Consider the following 19,133-nt stretch of genomic DNA (forward strand, 5'->3'; position numbering starts at 1 on the left):
CACATTGTGAAGTAGCATGCCCTTTTCATCATGACGAGGCTGTTTTTAAGAATTTGGCTTGCATCCATACGCGGAACATTTGTTTGCGCTCCTTGCGATTAACGAGTAAGCGGCGATCGATGGCCATCTGCTGGGCTTCGAATCGCTCTTGCTTGTGTTGTCCTCGTGGTGCCACATTGAATATACTCATGAGCTCTTCGGGTGTGAAGAAATAGACCCGTGTTCCGTCGCCACGGACGTAAAAGTTGTCGTCCAATAGGCGGTTTTTTTTAAAGCGCAGCTGTGGCAAGTCATGCCTTCCGTAATCGCGGAGGAGGACGAGTCCTGTGCGAGGTTTCAGCATTCGATACACATTTTCTGCTGCTGCTTTCCATTCATTAGGATGTAGTGCGGACAAGACAAAAATCAACACGACAATATCGACAGATTCTGGCTCAATGTTGGGCGGCAGCCGCTCAGCTTCCGTAGCAGTAGAACGTGCATGCTGTGTGCCCGCACTCAGATCATATACATAGGCTTCGCAAGTTGATTGATTTTGGTATAATGGATGATTTTGAACCACTTGCACGGCTTGTGGAGCATAGTCACAGGCGACAAGACGTAAGTTGGCATTCTTATTCATGCTGAGAAGTGGGAAGACCGTGTTGCCTGCCCCACACCCAAGTTCAACGATCGTCGTGGGAGGAGCGTCTGCTCTGGTAGCAGCAATAAGCTCAGGAAACTCTATGCGAAGCCACTGACGGTCCTTAAAGAATCGGTTTTCATGACGCGAATAGAATGAATCCCAGTATTCGGATGCATGCGCGTGGTAGCGAGCAGCATCATCATCACACACACGAGACTCTGCCTGCTTATTGAGAAGCTCTTCCACCATGTCCGTGTGTTCTTGGGGTGGAACAACATGATCCCATGCGTTGTGACTCCATACATCATCACCCTCATCCAATGTGCGTGACCCAAATGTATGGTCGTATGCTGATGATTCAGCCCCATCGACAGGTGCGACAGACGATGCAGTTTTGGACGGGTTCATAAGCAATGTCTCGCCGAAATGTGCGATGTTTAGGTTTTTTATTTTTTATTTTTTCGAGCACACACTCTCTGGTCTCTTTCGCCTTGGAATGCTTGCCCAAAGCGCGAGGCTCTTCTACTAAAGGAAGCGGTTACGTTCCTATCACATGTTCCGTTTCACCCAGGGGCAGGACTTTCCACCCACACCCGTCTTCCTGTTATCTGTCTCCACATGAATACTCTATCTCCACAAGCTAATCTTGCTGACTGACTAATATTTCGAAACACATTTGAACGCATCATCCTATCCTCCTTTCAGCCAAACCCGTAAGACCCTCATGTCGAGAGTTATCACGTTTGTGACAGGTAACCAAAATAAGCTGCGCGAGGTGCAAGCTATTATTGAGAGCTCACCATCGATGAACTGGAAGCTTGAATCGCGTGCTTTGGATGGTGCGTTGGCATACCTGCACTGACGTTTTGGAAGTTCCAGAAGTCCAAGGAAGTACGCAGGAAGTGGCGCTTGCGAAGTGTCGCTCGGCTGCCAAGCAGCTTCAGGGACCTTGTCTTACAGAGGACACAGCACTTTTGTTCCACGCACTTAATGGTCTGCCTGGACCTTACATTAAAGACTTTCTTGGCCATGTGGGTCATGACGGTCTGAACCGCATGCTCGCTGGCTTCGACGACAAAAGCGCAACTGCCTTGTGCACCTTTGCATTCTGCGCAGGTCCAGAGGCAGAGCCGATTTTATTCGAGGGAAAAACGCTCGGGCGCATCGTACCTGCACGAGGACCAGCGAACTTTGGCTGGGACCCGATTTTCGAGGTTGACGGCACGCACAAAACGTACGTACATGTATTTATTCTCTGCTTTCTAACGTCCTGATAAGATTTGCTGAGATGACACCTGAGGAAAAAAATGCCGTATGTTTTGAAGCGAAAGCCCCACACTCACACCCCGTCCCTTTTCTACTACCGATCTTGACAGGTATCTCATCGTGGACGTGCATTGAGCCAGTGCAGGGCTTATCTCGAGTCTATGTAGAAGGGAATATAATATATGCGAACCAGTACCGCATGGTAAATGCAATCATGGAGCCAACTATTTGCACGGCCATCACATGGTACCATAGCAGGTGTTCCGTGACGTGCAAAGTCGTACGGATGGGTGCAGGCCGTAATGTTGGATCCTGATTCGCAAGCGATGCCTGTATATCGGCGACCGTTGCTGGAGCGACACGAGAGCCACGCAATACAAGCAACGCATTTAGCATAGTTAAATTGGTAACGCCCACGATGTGGCCGTTGTCGTCCCGAATCCGTTGCACGAATCGGCACGTTTCGAGAATGGCAAGGACACAATGCACGTAGGCATTTGTCTCTTCATGAAGACGCACGCATGAGGGGAACAACATGCGGGTGTCTGGATCGACGAACGGCACCCGGTGACGCGGACACGGCACTACACCGAAGAGCTGTAGACAGCTGAGCAGGAAGTTGAAGATTTGCGGGAGAAAGAAAAGCAAAAGTGTTTTGGAATAGTGACCTAATACGCCGCATGACACCAGCACCATACCAGCAAAGTAACAGTATGTATCGCCGACAAATACACGCGCAGGGTATCTATTCCACATAAATAGCGCGAGACTCGTGCCGATAAAAGGAAGAAGCATGTGCAGACTGAACAAGTGACGCACAACAAGGTCTTTGCTCCCATGATAACCCAAAAGAAGACTATCATGCTGCGGCAAGTACGTTTTGTTCATCACTGCCGTGCGTATGACGGCAGGAAGATTCAGGTAGAGCAAATCGTTTATGCAAATGCTGCAAGCAATCACAAGCGCTTGACCAACTTCGACACCATTAATGCCAGCAAGAATATTGATGCAGTTCGTACAAAAAGTGGCAAGAAGCATCATATACGCATAGTACCCCATTCCAAGTTCAAGTGGGTTCTGCCCTAAGACAGTGCGGAACGCAGGTGGCCATGCAGGCACAATGATACTTGTAGAGCCACCACCGGCCATATATACGACGAGCATAGGTATGCTGCTCAGCAAAGGAATCGGGAGCTTGTATCGCCAGCGGATGTCGAGTACATCGTCGACAAAGCCGAGGAGCGTGCCAGAATAGATCGACAAAAGCGCCGACAAGAACGACGCAAGGTCTTGATGCAAGCCTGGCGCGCTGTGCGCATGGCCCACGAGAAGTTTGGGTAGGCCGTACATGCTGGAGCCAAAATACCTAAAAGGAATAAACACGACGAGAACAAGAAGATACACGGCTGCACATGGAAGCCCTTGGGTCTCTGGCACAATGGGTGGTATGACTTCCTTGGGCCACAGATCGCGCTTGAGCAGATCGATGCCATTCAGGCCTTGCTGTGCAAATGCATCTTTCGAATACTTAATGGACATGTAGGCAACGAAATATGCTATCACGCTCAGGACAAGAGATATCACAAGAGCTGGAAATGCCATGTCCACTTGGTATGCAACGCGGATCCATGTGCGCACTGGCTCTGTCACGTACCACCACATGTGCTTCGCACAAGCCTCCGTAGATATACATGTCATTGGTGTGACAAAAGCGGTATATATATAGACACCCAAAAGGCCCGCTATGCCCGCATAGACAACCGACATGGCAGCGGAGGACAGTCCAGCCTGGAAGAAGCAGCCGCTCACACAGACACTCGCACTCTCAGGCGTAGAGATGCAGGGACGTTAATCTTTGGTTGTCGTGTAATGATGACGACGGGATGGGGCGAGAGGCACGTTGTTGTACGCTGGAAAGCAAAATAATAATAATAATAATAATAGGAAGAAACGTGTACAGCGTCGTCGCACGTCCCAATAGCCAGCGGCACTGACTTGACTGAGACGGCAAGAAGTGAGCGCGTTTGTGTTCCTGAGTGTGTATGTATGACTAAATAAGTTACATGCATGCAGGCACACAGACTACATTGGACGCAAATTCACGTGCGGTGGAGGCGATAAAGTCGGATGTGATGGCTTTACGACACGACCGTGGGCTTTTTGTCTGAAGGAGCCGCTGATGCAACGCGTAACGCATTCCATGCTTCCTGGCTCCATGGCGCGAGGTGCACGGCCTTTGCACTGTGACGCTGTGCGGCAACTGAAGAAGGAGCTGGGTCTACCGTCGTCTGTGTCGCATGTTCGGTGCACATCAGTTCGGCCAGTCCGACGACCCACTGCATCGTCGACCAGTGCGTGAGGCCTTCTGTGCTTGCACGCTGTTCAACAGTCGAGAGCACCTGCCGTGCAAGAGGAAGAAGATTTCCGTCTTGACCCTCTGGCAGTGGCAGTGCAGGCAGCGGCTTCCCTTGCACGGCGCAGCCAGCCGCTACACGGAGATGCGTGTGTGCGACAAACACGAGCGTGTCGGTCGTGTTATCAGCACGAGTGTAAGACGAGGCGAGATGCTGTAACAGTGTGGGCGTGTCGAAAGAGGCAGCGAGATGCAACATACTGAGCATGGCAGTCTTGTGGGCATTGCGCAACGAAGTTTGTGCAGCAGGAGGCAGGGGCGCAACAAGTTTCGCGAGGACCATGTTGTACTGGGACACATCACCCACGACCGATGCCAGCGCAGCCCGAGTTGTGATCAGCAAAGGATCCTGCGGTGCGACATCTAACGCAGCATCGAGACCTGCCGCAATCTCAGCAACAGGTACCTGCAAGCGCCACTGGAAGCGGGCAAGCAAGACCGCCGCACTGGCATGAATACGTTGTGGCATATCTTCTTCAGCAAAGGACAACGAAGGTAAAGTGGCCAGCACTTGCTGGAGGCCAGCCATGCCGGACGCTGTATCGCCAACGAGGCATTGCGCCCATCCCAGACCAATGGCGCTCCACGCACGTGTGGCAGGGATCGGGTGCTCGTCACCCGCATCCTCGAGGAGCGACAGAGCCGCCTCAAACGCATCAATCGCGCCCTGTGTATCTGCCTTGCCGAGGCGAATGCGACCTAGATTAAGGGATGCCATCCCGTAGCGGACTGCATTTGCGACACTCTCAGTCGCCTCAAACTCACTCTCAATCAGCACCGACGCACGCTCAATCTGGCGAGCAGCGAGCAGCGAGCTGCCTAGCTGCTCAGCCAGGAGTGCATTGAGGTGCAGCGCAGCATCATCATTCGGAATGCGAGCTAGGTACCTCTTCAGCGCAAGGAACGGTGCCATAGCACGCATGGGCTGAATCGACATGCTCTGCTTCGTGGACTTCCACGCGGCTTCCGCAAGGCCGTAATCAGCGTCAAGAAGAGAGCCATTGGACAGCACACACGCCTGCTGGAACAAGCGCGTCGACGCGCTTGCATCCTTGAGGTGCAAACGGTGGATCAGAGCAGACCCAAGCCAGCTACCGGGCCAGTCAGGAGCAAGCGTCTTGGCACGCGCAAAAGCCTCTTCGGCCAGTGCATCTTCACGCACGCTCAAATACAAGAAGCCGAGATTGGACCACGGCACTGGGCTCTTTCGATTCGCCTCGATTGCAACGATGTAAGCGTGCTGTGCCATGCTAACGTTATGGGTAAAGTTCAAGTTGCCGAGCAGAATCCATAGCCGCACGTGCGACTGAATGTTCAGCGCGAGATTTACACACTCCATGCCCTGAGAACGAGCAGCATCTGCCTGGCTTTTCGCCGCCTCGATGTTCGGATTCAAATGGCGTGACATGGCGGTGGACGTCGTGACGACCCACGAGTAGCGGCACAGGGCCGTCGCCAAGTCGGCCCAAGCAAACACACGCGCACGTTCCTCCATCGCATGGACGATCGCAAGATACTTGTACACCAGAATTGCAAGCTCCAAGAACTCATGTGTATACATGTGATTGTGTGTATGGCGAAGCATTTTAGAAGCGCTCACGACAGAAATGGCTGGAAGACGTTGATCGACATTCTGACGGCTCAGGAGCAAGGTTAGCTGCTGAAGCACGTCACCAATCTCATTGGCCTCTGGCAAATCAATCTGCGACAGCAAATAGCACGCGTCTCCCACGACCTTCCAAGCCGTCCGCAGCTTCGCATCCGCGTTCAATACCCTGTGCCGCATTCACAATCGCAAGTTGCAGCATCTCAACCGCACGATACGTGTAGCCGGACGACAGCAAGTGTCGTGCTTGCACGAGCCGCGTCTGTGCCAAGACGACACGCACGCCCTGCTGCGTTGGGACGGCACGCAAGATCCGCTCAAGCAACTCAATCGATAGCTCAAGCCGCCCAAGATGCCGCTGCGCTTCTGCGATATTGTATTCGATGTGCCATGCATCTTTCAGATCCACATCGCCGAGCAAGCTGCGTGCCCGAGCATAGGCTTTGAGCCCTGGCACTGGGCGGCCAGATGCCACGTATGCCTCACCGAGACGTGCCCAAGCATCAGCGTCATCAGGCGCGGCGCGAATTGCCACTTGCAGTGCAGAGATCGCGGGCTCCATTCGCGCATTCATAGCATGCACCATGCCCATGGCCTTCCAAGCCCATGGATTCGTCGTCACATGCACGGCTGGCGTCGCGCCTGTGAGCACATCGATACCGCCTTCAGCTTCGATCACGCGCCGCGCAATCGCATCAACAAGCTCCCAGGATCGCTCGTCTGCATACTGGTTCAGCATGCGCTCAGCAGCGACAAATTGGCGCGCATCCAACTCAAATGCTCGCTGTAAACACTTGAACGCTCGTACCGTATCTGGTGGCGACAGCGCGTCCAAATAGTACAGGCCCAGCGACGTGAACACGGGCGCATATGTTGCACAGCGCTGGATACTCGTGACGAAGCAGTGATAAGCATGATCCGAATCCGTGCGGAACGAGCCACCACGTGCCCAGAGACACCGACCCAGTTCGTGCCAGAGACGTGCACGGAACTCGTCGCCAAACACGTTCCCTGCATCATCGTGCTTCTGAAGCAGGGTGTCGAGCGCTTGCTGAGCCGCATCGATATCACCCAGTTCTATCAGCACATGCGCATGCTCAGCTTCCGCCTCTAATTGATAGTCGACACTCAAATGAAGCGCTCCAAGGAAGCGACCCTGCACATTGATTGGGCCAGGTGCCTGCGTCATGACGTGATGAAAGTCTTCGCGCGCATCCGCCCATGCATGCGCAGCTGCCCGCACGTACGCACGGGCGAGAAGAGCATCGATCTGGTGCACATCGTAAGACAGCACCTGTTCAGCGAGCTCCAATGACGCCTTATGGTGTTTCGGTGCATGCAGATGGGCATACACAGTTGCAAGGTGCGCAGCCAGTTCCATCGACACATGTGTAAGTGGCAGCTGGAAAGACACTGACGTGCGCTGAAGCAGGTCCTTGGCGACTAGCAGCACATCCAATGCGGAGCTATAGTCCTTGTCGAGCAGGTAGAAAAGGGCTGTGATGCGTGCACATAGCAACGACTCGGGACATAGCTCGAAACCATCGAGAGCGAGCTGCAGAAGATCTTGAGTCTCCTGGGCGTCTGCGCTCCCTTCCAAGTCGGCCATGTACATAGGATCGTGGACAAGCATCAGGAATGCACGAAACGATGCCGCGCGCCCTGAGCTGGGGAACAAGCGGATGTACGTATGGAGTTCATCAAACGGCAGACGAGCGAGTGGCTCGTCCACACACCCAAGATGCATGTGCCATGCCAAATCATCAGGTATGCGAAGAATCACAAGGCCATGAGCAAGCTCCTGCGCCTTTTCTCGCAGCTGCGCGCGAAGATCTTGGTCTGCATGCGGGCCTTGCTTCGGCATCCTGGTCGCCATGGATGTATAGAGCCGCAGCTGTTGACCCTGAATATCACGACGTGTCTTGTCATCTGTATAAGGATGAGCAAGAATGTAGTCATAAAGCTCAGGCAATCGGGACCGGAGTTTTGTCTGCACATACAAATGGTCCTCAAATACCTTGGCGCCCATTTTCAGTGCTTCCATGGACTGCTTTTGCCGCTGGAGCGTGGAGTGAAACACGTCATTGTCCTTTTTCACGCACAATTGCAGCAGCTCGAGCGCATTCGCAAGGCTTTGGCCATGCATAAGCATTTGCGCGACATAGCACGGAGATGACTCAGGCGCCGCTTGGTTCGGTGCCGGTAGAGTATACAAGATTTCATAAAATCGAGAGCTTGGAAGAAACAAGCACAGCACATCAATGAGCTGCGTTGGCAAATGTGTTAGTACCACGAATACAGGATCAGACGAAGCGACCTCCCGAACAAGCTCAAAAGAATCATGCAAAGGTCGACAAGAACATACCTCATCTGTCGCACCATGCGTGCGTGCTACATTGACTAGCTTAGATAGCGCCGTCGCACAAGCCTCTGCTTGATTTCTGTCATGGTCAGACGATCTCGGCTCTTACGTACTCTCTTCGAGCCAAGTCCGCGACTTCTTCCAGCATCTGCATAAGCTTCAACCAGTTCTTCTGTGATTCATATGCCTTTTCGAGTCCCTGCCAAGCGAGCATCTGGATAGGATCGATGCGTGTAGCCTTGGAATACGCCGCCTCAGACTCCGCGTATTGTCCCAAGTGCAATAGAGCAAGTCCTTTAAACACGAGTCTGTTCATCACGTTAGCAGACGCGTAAAGGCAGAATTTTCGTTTCTTCTCTGACATACGCATGATAATTCTCATGATGAAACTCAAGAATAGCATTCCTGTGAAGAGTGTAAGTACACTCTGACCCATCGACATATACGCACGCTTTGGATAATGCCGGTTCCCACTGGTTTTGTAAAATCAGTTCCCGGCATTGCTTGAGCATCTGCCTGTCGACATTCGAAGACGACATGGCGGTCTGATGATCTCTGCGGAATGCCTCTCGGTACAATCGGCTTTGGCCTCGTCACAGTGTGAAATCGGATCCGTTCTCTGACTCACAGACCGACAGTCCACTAATACCCACTCAATCTAAATGTCCCTGGCGCCGCCAACCCAAGGCCAAGGTAGGTGGCGAGGGGATGAAGCAAGCAGGTATTGCTGACTCAGCACGGAATCGACTCCGCTCAGGCGGCGTGTCGCTCAAGCTGAGGATACGAGCGGAGGACACACTAGCCCTCGTGTTGCAAGCAGGCCACAAATCCCAGTCGCACAAGTACGCCAGACCATCTTTCGACCAAGCGACCCAAAAGAACGTGAGAAATATGCGCATGGTATGTTCATACCCGTATGCGCAGCTAAGACAAACTACAGCTGGGTGAGAAGGAGGAGAACGATGTCGAAGTGACATGGGACGACCAGAAAAACATCAACAAATTCAGTCGATTGCATGCTACATTCACGGATTTAGAAGAAGAAATTCATGTTCTGCGGAGAGAGCGCGAAGATCTGGATGATTTAAATGTTGAGTTGGAACTTATGGACGATGAGACGATCATGTACGTGTCACATGGCTGGACAGACGGATTGACAACCCAACACCAGGTACCAAATTGGCGATACATATGTGAACATGACGCAGAGCGAGGCGTTGGAACAGCTAGAAAAAGACTCAAAACGGGCGGACGAAGAGCTTGAAAGGCTTCAGTCGCGTATGTCTGAGTGTGAAAAGGGCATGAGTGAGCTGAAAGTCACGCTCTATGCGCGCTTCGGCAGCAATATCAGTATGTGTGCGCTGCAGCTCTGCATGAACTAACAGCACTACTTGACAGATCTCGAGCGCTAATCTCGCAGGCAGACAAATGCATTTATACATTCATACACATATACATTTATACACATATATGCCAGAGCAGACCTATTCGAGACAGCAAGTTCAATATCAGAATGCTTATGCTACGAAGTCGCTCACCATGGTAGGAGACACACAATGCTTATAAGTACCTATATGGGGAGAGGACTTTTTCGAGATACAGTAGTGCATGACTACATCATCATCCATCAATTAGAGCTTGTCGTAGTACACGCTCAGGTCAGGCACATCCTCCTTAAGACCCTTGCGCGTGCGGATAGACTTGACAAGGTCATAGAGCTTGCCATCCTTGTCACTAGCCACACCGCTCATGAGCGCCCAGTGGTCAAACACACTCTGAGGGAAGGCCTGACCACCCGTGGCCTGACGCAAGTCGGCGTTGAAGCCGAATGACTCGCTAACTGGCAAGTACGCCTTGGCTGTGACCATAGGCGTACCCACACGAGGCTCCTCGCTGAACACTTGGCCACGGCGTCGGCTGAGCGTCGAGTAGATACCACCCATGCACGAGTCAGGGCACTGAATCTCGACCAAGTACATTGGCTCCTGCAAACCTGGCTGAGCCAGCAGGGCAGCCGCGTTACACACACGACGCGTGGTCGGGATGATCTGACCACCACCACGGTGGATGGCATCTGTGTGCAGAGTCACATCCATAATATTGTAGCGCACACCACGGACACTCTCTTCACAGCACACACCCTCCTTCGTGGCCCACTGGAAGGCAGCCACACACGAGTCCTTGATTTCGTTCAGGTACTGCACACCCTTCGTCACATCGACCAGCAGGTTAGGGCCAGTTGTCTCTGGACCAAAGCACCAAATCTTACGAGCGTCGGCCACATCCCAACCATACGTGTCGGCCAGGTGACGCGCACGAATCTTGAAATCGTCACGTGGGTTCACCTTGCCGGTCTCAATTTCCCTGCACAGCTCCTCATCAATGGGCTGGGCCGTCACGTAGAGACGGTTGTGCTTGTTCTGCGACTTGGACAGAGCAACCATAGAAGACTCAGTCTGCACAGTCTCACGGTAACCGACGACAGGCTCCGAGATACGCAGAGGAATACCAGCGTGGTCCTCCTCGAGATCCTTCAAGCAGATCTCCAGATGCAGCTCACCAGCACCGGCAACAATGTGTTCACCAGACTCGGCGATCCATGACTGCACACACGGGTCCGACTTCGAGAGACGCTTCAGACCCTCGACAAGCTTCGGCAGGTCGTTGGCATTCTTCACCTCGACGGCAACCTGCACGACGGGTGACACGGAGAACTTCATGACCCTCATGTTGTGCGCAGTCTCCGACGACGTCAACGTACCGCTCTTGAGCAGGAACTGGTCCACACCAACCAGACCCAAGATGTTACCAGCAGGGCAATCCTCGATGGGCTCGATGTAGCGACCCATCATCAACACTGTGCGCTGAATCGACTTGACAAACAGGTCCTCCTTCTTGCCTGGCACATAGTTAGGGCCTTGGATACGGATCTTTGGACCCGAGCGAACAGTACCCGAGAAGATACGACCAAACGCGTAGAAGCGGCCCTTGTCAGATGTCGGCACCATCTTCGAGACATAAAGCATGAGAGGACCGTTGGGGTCACAGTCACGGATACCGATGGCCGATTCGTCGTCCATAGGACCTTCGTACAGCGTCTCAACACGGTAGCGCTGAGCAGTCACAGGCGATGGGAGGTTAATAACAACCATCTCCAGGAGAGCATCACCAGCTGGCAGGAACTTGCGCATGACAACCTTCAGAAGCGCCTTACCCTCGAGCTCCTGCTCGTCCGATGTCAGCACGACCTCTAGCTTTTCAAGCAGCTTGAAAGTCTCCTCCTTCTTGAAGTTCATGATCGAGTCGAAGATACGGTAGATCGGGTCCAGCACGAACATGCTGAAAGCGCGCTCGAGCTTGTTGCCCTCGGCATCAACCTCCTTCGACGACCACTTCTTTGTCTTGGGGTTGAAGAAGTTCTCACCCCACAGCTTGTCCATCATCTTCGCCTTGTCCACACCGAACTTCTTAGCGTATCGGCTGGCAAACTGACGCAGAGTGAAAGCCCATCCGTGAAGACCAGAACCGAAGGCAACAGTACCCTTCTCTGGGTAGACTTGCGACTCACCGAGGACTGGGTCGTTGTAGGTGGCAATGACCACGTTCACAGACTCAATCGTGCGCTGGAACGACTGGTACAGATCCTCCTTGTCGACCTGGAGCTCAAGAAGAGCACGGTCCATCTTGTTCAGACAGACAACAGGCTTAATACGCTCGCTAAGGGCTTGGCGCAGCACAGTCTCGGTCTGCACACACACACCCTCAATACAGTCGACAACGACCAACGCACCGTCAGTGACACGCAGAGCAGCGGTGACTTCTGACGAGAAGTCAACGTGACCAGGCGAGTCAATAAGGTTGATCAAGAATTCGTTGCCATCCTTTGGCTGCTTCACCGCCTCAAGCTCGTCCTTGCTGAGAGGGAAGTACATCGAAATGGCGGTCGACTTGATCGTGATACCGCGCTCCTTCTCATCATCACGGGTGTCCATGAAGCGCATGTCACCGGCCTTGGCATGAGCAATAATACCAGCCTTCGACACCAGCGAGTCCGTCAAAGTGGACTTGCCGTGGTCCACATGCGCAATAACGCACATGTTACGAATGTTGGTAGGGCGGTCCATAAGACCGCGAATCTCTTCAACGGTGAAGTTCACCATCTTTGGATATCACACGAGTTCAGCAGTTGAACAGAAAGATGCAAATGAATTCGTGTGGGATAAGGGTGCGCAAGTTTGCGCCGCACCAATCTTTTTGCAAAAAAGGTGGTGGGAGGGGTAAGGAAGAAAAAAGGGGCGGAAGCGGCAAATTTTCCTTTCGTGAAACCACGGACCTAATTCATAGGTTCTGACGCTGTCCTCGGCCGACACTTTTAGAGTCGCTCACACGGACTCGCGCACGCTTTGGTGCACGTGCATCCCTGCTCAGGTGGAGATACAGGCACACAATGGCGCATCGTTGGACGAAGAGCATGTGTGCAAAGCGAACCTAGCCTCACGGAGCTCTACTGAAGGAGGCTTCCCCGTAAAGTCAAAGGGTTTTTCACGTCTATTGTGTCTGTGTATTTGACTGTACCGAGACATCGCACTAGAGCATACGGGCGAAATATATCTTTTTCTCACTCATGTACAAGCTCAGATCCCATCATTCGGCGCTCATCTCGACTGAGTAGATCTGGAGACGAATAAATGGCAAAAACATAGTATATTTTTGATGCTATCTATGATGTTGCGCATGTACGGTTTTGGCACGACCAAGTAATCTTACGTGGGTTAGTTGATCCAAGGTCCAAAGTCGAGGTCCACACCCGGAGTGGGCGTGAGCGCGTTTGGAGGACAAGCATGTGCGCGATTTGGTGTCACGTGATGTAGCAGTCCCTGGGTTCGAACAAGTGGGTGAGCGCGTATGCGAAACCTTCCAGGCTTCATCTGAACACGGGGATCACGACGTTGGTTGATGCCGCCAAAAAAGGTGCTGCTGAGCACGCGGGAACGTGCCTTATTCTCACGGCTAATTCAGGAGTATGAGAACCGAAAGTATAAGCAAGCCCTCAAGACGGCAGATGCTATTCTTGAAAAGGTGCCTACTCATGGAGAGACTGTAGCGATCAAGGGGTTGGTTTTGTTCTCGATTCATCAGCGTGACGAGGGACTAGCACTCGCGAAGCTTGGTGTTCGATACGACCTCACGAGCTTTATTTGCTGGCATGCACTTGGCATTGTGTATCGGATGGACCGGAACTACCAAGAATCGCTGAAGTGCTACGCACAGGCGCTGCGTATTGAAGGTGGGAATCTGAACTTGATCCGTGAATCAGGATTCATGCAGCTGCAGATGCGCAACTACCAGCCTTTTATTGATGCACGCCTTGTGATTCTTCGTACTCAACCACACTTGCGGCCGAACTGGGTTGCGCTTGCACTCGCCCACGACTTGGCTGACAACAAGGTGCAGGCCGTGCGCGTATTGGCCGGATTCGAGGACGTGTATCGCGATATTCCCAAGCACAACTATGAGTACTCAGAGGTGGTTCTATACCATGCGAGTCTACTTGAACAAATGGGTGATGCCGAGGGCGTGCTGAAATTGCTAAACGCACAAAGAGACCACATCGTCGACGAGCCAAGCGCATGCGTCCTGCGTGTCCAAGCATTGAAAAGCCTTGGAAGAAAGCAAGAAGCTACAGACGTCTGTGACTCGCTGCTTCAGTGGAATGCGGAGAACAAGGAATGGATCTCAATGTACCTTGACGTTGCATGTCCGGTTAAGGACAGTGACGAGTCGCGTCTAGCCATCTTACTGCAACTGAAGGCCCTGTTTCCGAAATCTGCAGCCATCCGCCGCATGATATTGCATCTCGCGCAGGGCAGCGAGTTTGAAACACATGCGCGTGAGTACTTGGAGCATGCACTTGTCAAGAATGTGCCATCTTTGTTCCTCGACGTCAAATCCCTTTACAAGCAGCAGGGAAAGCAGGACGTCGTTGAGGCGCTCGTGGAAGAATACCGCATGCTTTGGGATCCGCACAACCCTGCTTCGGCGCACGAGCCGCCGTCGTCGTACCTTTACGCGATGTACTTCCTTGCTCACCACTATTCATACACGGGTCGGACGTCTCGTGCACTACACTATATTGACGCAATTATCGAGCACACGCCGAGCATGCCGGAGCTTCACATGACGCGCGCGCGCGTTTTGAAACGGGCAGGTGCGTACGAGGCAGCGGCAGATGCTATGGAAGATGCTCGTCTGTTGGATGGGCAAGACCGTTATCTCAACACCAAAGCTGCCAAGTATCTATTGCGTGTCAACAAAATCGCACAAGCTGCTCAAAAACTCAAGCTATTTACGCGGCCAGATGTGCCAGAACCGCTGGCCGATCTGGTTGACATGCAGGCACTGAGCCACCTAGTTGAAGACGCTGAAGCTCATGAGCGTTGTGGTGAGAATGCGATGGCTCTCAAGCGTTTCCACCAAATGCATAAGATCGTCCAGGATATTTACGATGATCAGCTGGACTTTCACTCCTACTGCATGCGAAAGATGACTCTGCGCGCCTATGTGCGTACACTGCGATTCGAGGATTGCGTGTTCAGGCATCCTGCTTACATTCGGGCGGCGAATGATGCCGCAATGCTCTATGCGAAACTGCACGATGAGCCACAACTGCGTGAGGCTGCGGAACAGAAGAAAGGCGATGAAACGAAAAAGCCTGCTGCTTTGAATGAGTCCATCGATGAACTAATGGCGCCCCCTGATCCGGACCCGCATGGTATCGCACTTGCATCGACGACAACTCCACTCAAAGACGCACACATGTTTGTCACAAAGCTCCAAACATATGCACCGAATGATCAGCGCACGTGGCTCACGACGTTCGAAATCGCTCTTCGTGAGCGCAGCTGGCTCTTGGCTCTTCGTGCATTGTCTCTTGCATTCCGACTGGACCCATCAGATCCACGTCTGGCCCGGCAGTTTGCGCACTTCCGTCAAGCGATACAGAGCGTGGATCGTCTCCCAGACATGGTGCAGAAAGTGCTGAATGGACTCAAGGAAGAAGTGCCGCCGCTCAGCATACCACTCGAGCACATGTACACAGAATATGTCCAACATTACGGGAATAATTCAGCACTACATGCCCTTGGATCTGCAGAGCTCTTGTATGTGCTGAAAGGTTCTGCAGAGGCGACAGATGTGGTCGAGCTCGTATTTGCCCTTTTCAAGCGTGATGACACGTCATTGTTCGTTCTGCAAGCGGCGTCTGAATTTCTCCGACGCATTGAAGCAGAGACGAAAAACTCGCTTCCTCCTGCCATGTCGCGCGCCTCCTTTCTGTCGCGTGCTCGCGAGCAGTGGCCACACGCCGATGCATTCTGCCCTGATGAACACAAGCAGCAGCTTGCCAAGACCCGCTATGAATCACGCCGTACATGGCTCCCTGAGGGCGTGTAGTTGTCCATAGTAAGCGTGAGCTATGACATTGATGTACTACAACTCGCTTCCACGTATCACCCGCACATACTAGCGGAGAATAGCAAGATGCCTGCCTGAGTGTAAAAGGAAAGAGCTGTCTAGCTCAAAGAGTACGATTGGGGAAGTGTACATACGTTTTCAGCTTGCGCAGCAAGCTTTTCACTTCGCGGACGACGTCTTACCAATGACACACCAACCCACGTGCTTTATTGTTCGACTGATGTGCATATTCTGCTCAAGACTCACCGCACAGATACACAAACACAGCTTAAGGAACCACAACTTGCTCCACACAAATAGGAAACGCGTTACAACCCCTTTGAAATTGTGTGGATACTAATGTGTCCAATGATGTGCAAGTGCTGCACGTGGCGCAAAGCCAAAAGTGCAACATGTTGGGCGCACGCGTGCATGGCCTGGCCATAGGGCTGGGCGATGCAGCAAAGCCAAGCCAAAATTTGGCGGTTCATTGACCGCTCGCATAGCCCTTGGCTACTAAGCATCTGATTCTTGTGTGACGAAAGAGTGCCTGCCGCGCAAGACGTCTTCGTCATGCGTAGCACACTTGAAGAGTCAGGCATGCCTGCCCATGATGATCAAGTACGTATTCTGCCAAGTGTAGCGGGGCTGCCTCAGCCGGCCTGGTGCGGTCGGCCACACCTTCAGGCGTCAGAGTGGCTGTGTGGCAATGTTACGAGATGCCGATCGAGAGGATGCAGACAACTAACCATGCGTGTGTGTACAGATGACGCCTAAAGCTCGGGCTGTAGATCAGAATCCATTTGATCTGCTGCAGGAACGGATAACTAGCTCACGCGCAGGAGCTATGGGTCTCATCGGATCGGATCGGTCGGTTGATCGTGCCAGTGTGCCCAGTGTTCTCATAACGCCCGGCCATGCACAAGGGCAGATGTCGACACTGGCATGTGCCAATGAGCCGACGATATCGAAGGAAACATCAGACTTTCTCATTAAACTTCCGCCACCGAAGCCGAGAGCTGAGCCGAAAGATGTAACGCGCAACACGGGCTCGGCCCGCGGCTGTCTCAGAGTACAGGTAATAGAGGGACGCAATCTCACGGTGGCATCACAAACATTGTCTCATCCCTATGCAGTGCTGCAGTTCGACAAAAACGAATACATTGGCAAACACATCTCAAAAATGGCCGTGGGTGCCCACCCCGTATGGAACGAAACAGCCGCCTTTGACGTTACTATAGAGAACCAGAGTCTGCATCTAAGCGTGTATGATCGAATCGGTGACACAGAAGAGCTTGTGGGGGCTTGCGAAGTATTTCCTCGCCTATTTCACCGTTCAACAACCAAGCGCTGGTACACACTTTACCTGCTGAAGGACGATGGTGAAGAGCAGCTTGTGCGCGGCGATGTGCAGATTCAAATGGAATATGAGCGTTTGCCCCTACGCAAGCTTTCGCCAAGAGACTTTGAGTTTCTCAAACTCATTGGACGTGGCACATTTGGGCGTGTGTTCCAGGTGCGTAAGAAAGACACGAAGCGAATCTATGCGATGAAGGTGCTATCGAAGCGTGAGATTGCGCTTAAGAAGGAAGTCACACATACCATGGGCGAACGCAAGATCCTAGAAAAGAGTCAGGACTGTCCCTTCCTTGTCGGCCTCAAGTTCAGCTTCCAGTCTGAGACGGAACTGTTTTTTGTCACGGACTACAAGTCGGGTGGCGAGCTGTTTTGGCACCTGCAGCGTGAAGGGCGCTTTACAGAAGCACGAGCGAAGTTTTATGTCGCCGAACTCATTCTTGCATTGGAGCATCTACACAAATACGGCATTATATACCGGGATCTGAAGCCGGAGAATATCCTGCTGGACGCCACAGGTCATGTTGCGCTGTGTGACTTTGGGCTTAGCAAAGCAGATCTTGGCGCGGGACAGCTGACCAATACGTTTTGCGGCACGACGGAATACCTTGCGCCAGAGATCTTGCTTGACGAAATGGGCTACAGCAAACTAGTAGATTTCTGGTCGCTCGGCGTGCTCTTGTTTGAAATGTGCTGTGGCTGGTCTCCATTTTATGCTGAAGACACACAACAAATGTACCGGAATATCTGCTTTGGAAAAATCAAGTTTCCAAGAGGTGCTATCACTGACGATGGCAAGCAGTTTGTCAAAGGTCTTCTAAACCGAAATCCGAAACATCGTCTTGGAGCTCAAAACGATGCACAAGATCTGAAAGATCATGCGTTTTTCCGTGATATGGACTGGGATGCGCTTGCACACAAGCGGATCCCACCCGTGTTCAAGCCGCTCGTCGATTCGAATGAGAGTGTGGCTAACTTTGATCCTGAATTTACGAATGCTAACATCAGCGAAGTCGCTCGATTTGCTTTTCAAAACGAAGAGCCACTGGATGAAGAGCTCGATGATGCCATGAAGAAAAAGATGCACTTGACGTCCTCGGCAAAGAATGGGGTCGATATACAAAAGCATGAGCGAGGCAAAACCGACGAACTTCTGTCGAGCAGTGTACAGGAAAAGTTCCGCGGGTTCAGCTACACTGGATCCTACGAAGACTCGTCAAGCATAATGGAGCAAGGTGTACATGCAATTGACTGGGGCCGGGAGCCTCGTGATGTATAGGCGTGTAATGGATGTGCCTAGCTTTGGCGCATTTCTTGTTGTTCTTTTTCCCATACCATCTAGACTGCCAATCGTATCTGTCACGACCGACACACATCCCAGTACTGGCTCGCCCATCTACTTTCGCAAGCCCTGTCATATCCAGCTAATCACTTGCTTTCAGGTTGTTTGCTTTGTGGAATAATCCCATTTCTCCGTGGCCAGGAGCGTACTAACTATCTGAAGTATGGAGGCATGGAAATGACAAGCAGATAGCAGAACAAGATTCATGCCAATGCTTAGATAGCTACATGGGTTTATCGGGTCAGTCTTTACTCCATCGTAGCCATACATACCATCTGGCGTGTTAGAAATGTAGTTGATGGCCTCCTGGACCGACGTGATGGCGTCCGCATCAGCATCGGGAATCTCAATGTTGAACTCTTCCTCAATGGCCATGACCACTTCCACGGCATCCAAACTGTCGAGGCCGAGATCATCTGTGAACTTGGCCTCCGGCTTCACCATGTTAGGGTCGACCTTTTCGAACGACTTGATCACATCAGTGATGCGTGTCTTGATGTCCTCAAGCGAGAGACCACCGCCACTCGCATAGCCACGGGCCAGCATAGCCGGCATGGCTACTGGCACTCGGGCAAACGACACACGCGCAGCTGTGGGCACAGCAGTGCGGGCAAGCATGGGAGTGAAGCGCACAGCGCGTGGGATCATCGACGACATGGCAGCAGCACTCAGCATGGTGATGCACAGCACAAACTCAATGAGTTAGAGAAA

At 52.4% G+C, this 19,133-nt stretch overlaps 10 protein-coding genes across 10 annotated transcripts; 3 read left to right on the forward strand and 7 right to left on the reverse strand.

Annotated features, from left to right (window-relative positions):
* Window positions 1-28: 28 nt before the first annotated feature.
* On the reverse strand, window positions 29-1,033 carry MGL_3396 (uncharacterized protein; the record flags this gene model as incomplete). Its single annotated transcript, XM_001729309.1, has 1 exon — window positions 29-1,033. One exon carries the CDS (start codon window positions 1,031-1,033, stop codon window positions 29-31), a length of 1,005 nt encoding a protein of 334 aa, XP_001729361.1.
* Window positions 1,034-1,349: 316 nt separating this feature from the next.
* On the forward strand, window positions 1,350-1,899 carry MGL_3397 (uncharacterized protein; the record flags this gene model as incomplete). The annotated part of the gene is made up of 2 exons (XM_001729310.1): window positions 1,350-1,464; window positions 1,595-1,899. 2 exons carry the CDS (start codon window positions 1,350-1,352, stop codon window positions 1,897-1,899), a joined length of 420 nt encoding a protein of 139 aa, XP_001729362.1.
* A 151-nt stretch (window positions 1,900-2,050) lies between these two features.
* On the reverse strand, window positions 2,051-3,493 carry MGL_3398 (uncharacterized protein; the record flags this gene model as incomplete). Its single annotated transcript, XM_001729311.1, has 1 exon — window positions 2,051-3,493. One exon carries the CDS (start codon window positions 3,491-3,493, stop codon window positions 2,051-2,053), a length of 1,443 nt encoding a protein of 480 aa, XP_001729363.1.
* A 536-nt stretch (window positions 3,494-4,029) lies between these two features.
* On the reverse strand, window positions 4,030-5,799 carry MGL_3399 (uncharacterized protein; the record flags this gene model as incomplete). The annotated part of the gene is made up of 1 exon (XM_001729312.1): window positions 4,030-5,799. The coding sequence occupies one exon, from the start codon at window positions 5,797-5,799 to the stop codon at window positions 4,030-4,032; it is 1,770 nt and encodes a 589-aa protein (XP_001729364.1).
* A 202-nt stretch (window positions 5,800-6,001) lies between these two features.
* MGL_3400 (uncharacterized protein) lies at window positions 6,002-8,062 on the reverse strand (the record flags this gene model as incomplete). The annotated part of the gene is made up of 1 exon (XM_001729313.1): window positions 6,002-8,062. The coding sequence occupies one exon, from the start codon at window positions 8,060-8,062 to the stop codon at window positions 6,002-6,004; it is 2,061 nt and encodes a 686-aa protein (XP_001729365.1).
* A 298-nt stretch (window positions 8,063-8,360) lies between these two features.
* On the reverse strand, window positions 8,361-8,811 carry MGL_3401 (uncharacterized protein; the record flags this gene model as incomplete). The annotated part of the gene is made up of 3 exons (XM_001729314.1): window positions 8,361-8,580; window positions 8,639-8,677; window positions 8,723-8,811. 3 exons carry the CDS (start codon window positions 8,809-8,811, stop codon window positions 8,361-8,363), a joined length of 348 nt encoding a protein of 115 aa, XP_001729366.1.
* A 1,092-nt stretch (window positions 8,812-9,903) lies between these two features.
* On the reverse strand, window positions 9,904-12,432 carry MGL_3402 (uncharacterized protein; the record flags this gene model as incomplete). The annotated part of the gene is made up of 1 exon (XM_001729315.1): window positions 9,904-12,432. One exon carries the CDS (start codon window positions 12,430-12,432, stop codon window positions 9,904-9,906), a length of 2,529 nt encoding a protein of 842 aa, XP_001729367.1.
* A 796-nt stretch (window positions 12,433-13,228) lies between these two features.
* On the forward strand, window positions 13,229-15,724 carry MGL_3403 (uncharacterized protein; the record flags this gene model as incomplete). The annotated part of the gene is made up of 1 exon (XM_001729316.1): window positions 13,229-15,724. One exon carries the CDS (start codon window positions 13,229-13,231, stop codon window positions 15,722-15,724), a length of 2,496 nt encoding a protein of 831 aa, XP_001729368.1.
* A 766-nt stretch (window positions 15,725-16,490) lies between these two features.
* On the forward strand, window positions 16,491-18,359 carry MGL_3404 (uncharacterized protein; the record flags this gene model as incomplete). Its single annotated transcript, XM_001729317.1, has 1 exon — window positions 16,491-18,359. The coding sequence occupies one exon, from the start codon at window positions 16,491-16,493 to the stop codon at window positions 18,357-18,359; it is 1,869 nt and encodes a 622-aa protein (XP_001729369.1).
* A 278-nt stretch (window positions 18,360-18,637) lies between these two features.
* Window positions 18,638-19,097, reverse strand: MGL_3405 (uncharacterized protein; the record flags this gene model as incomplete). The annotated part of the gene is made up of 2 exons (XM_001729318.1): window positions 18,638-18,645; window positions 18,695-19,097. 2 exons carry the CDS (start codon window positions 19,095-19,097, stop codon window positions 18,638-18,640), a joined length of 411 nt encoding a protein of 136 aa, XP_001729370.1.
* Between the last annotated feature and the right edge of the window lie 36 nt (window positions 19,098-19,133).

The sequence above is a fragment of the Malassezia globosa genome (genome assembly GCF_000181695.2).
Source record: "Malassezia globosa CBS 7966 chromosome Unknown mgl_sf_9.1, whole genome shotgun sequence".
NCBI lineage: Eukaryota > Fungi > Basidiomycota > Malasseziomycetes > Malasseziales > Malasseziaceae > Malassezia > Malassezia globosa.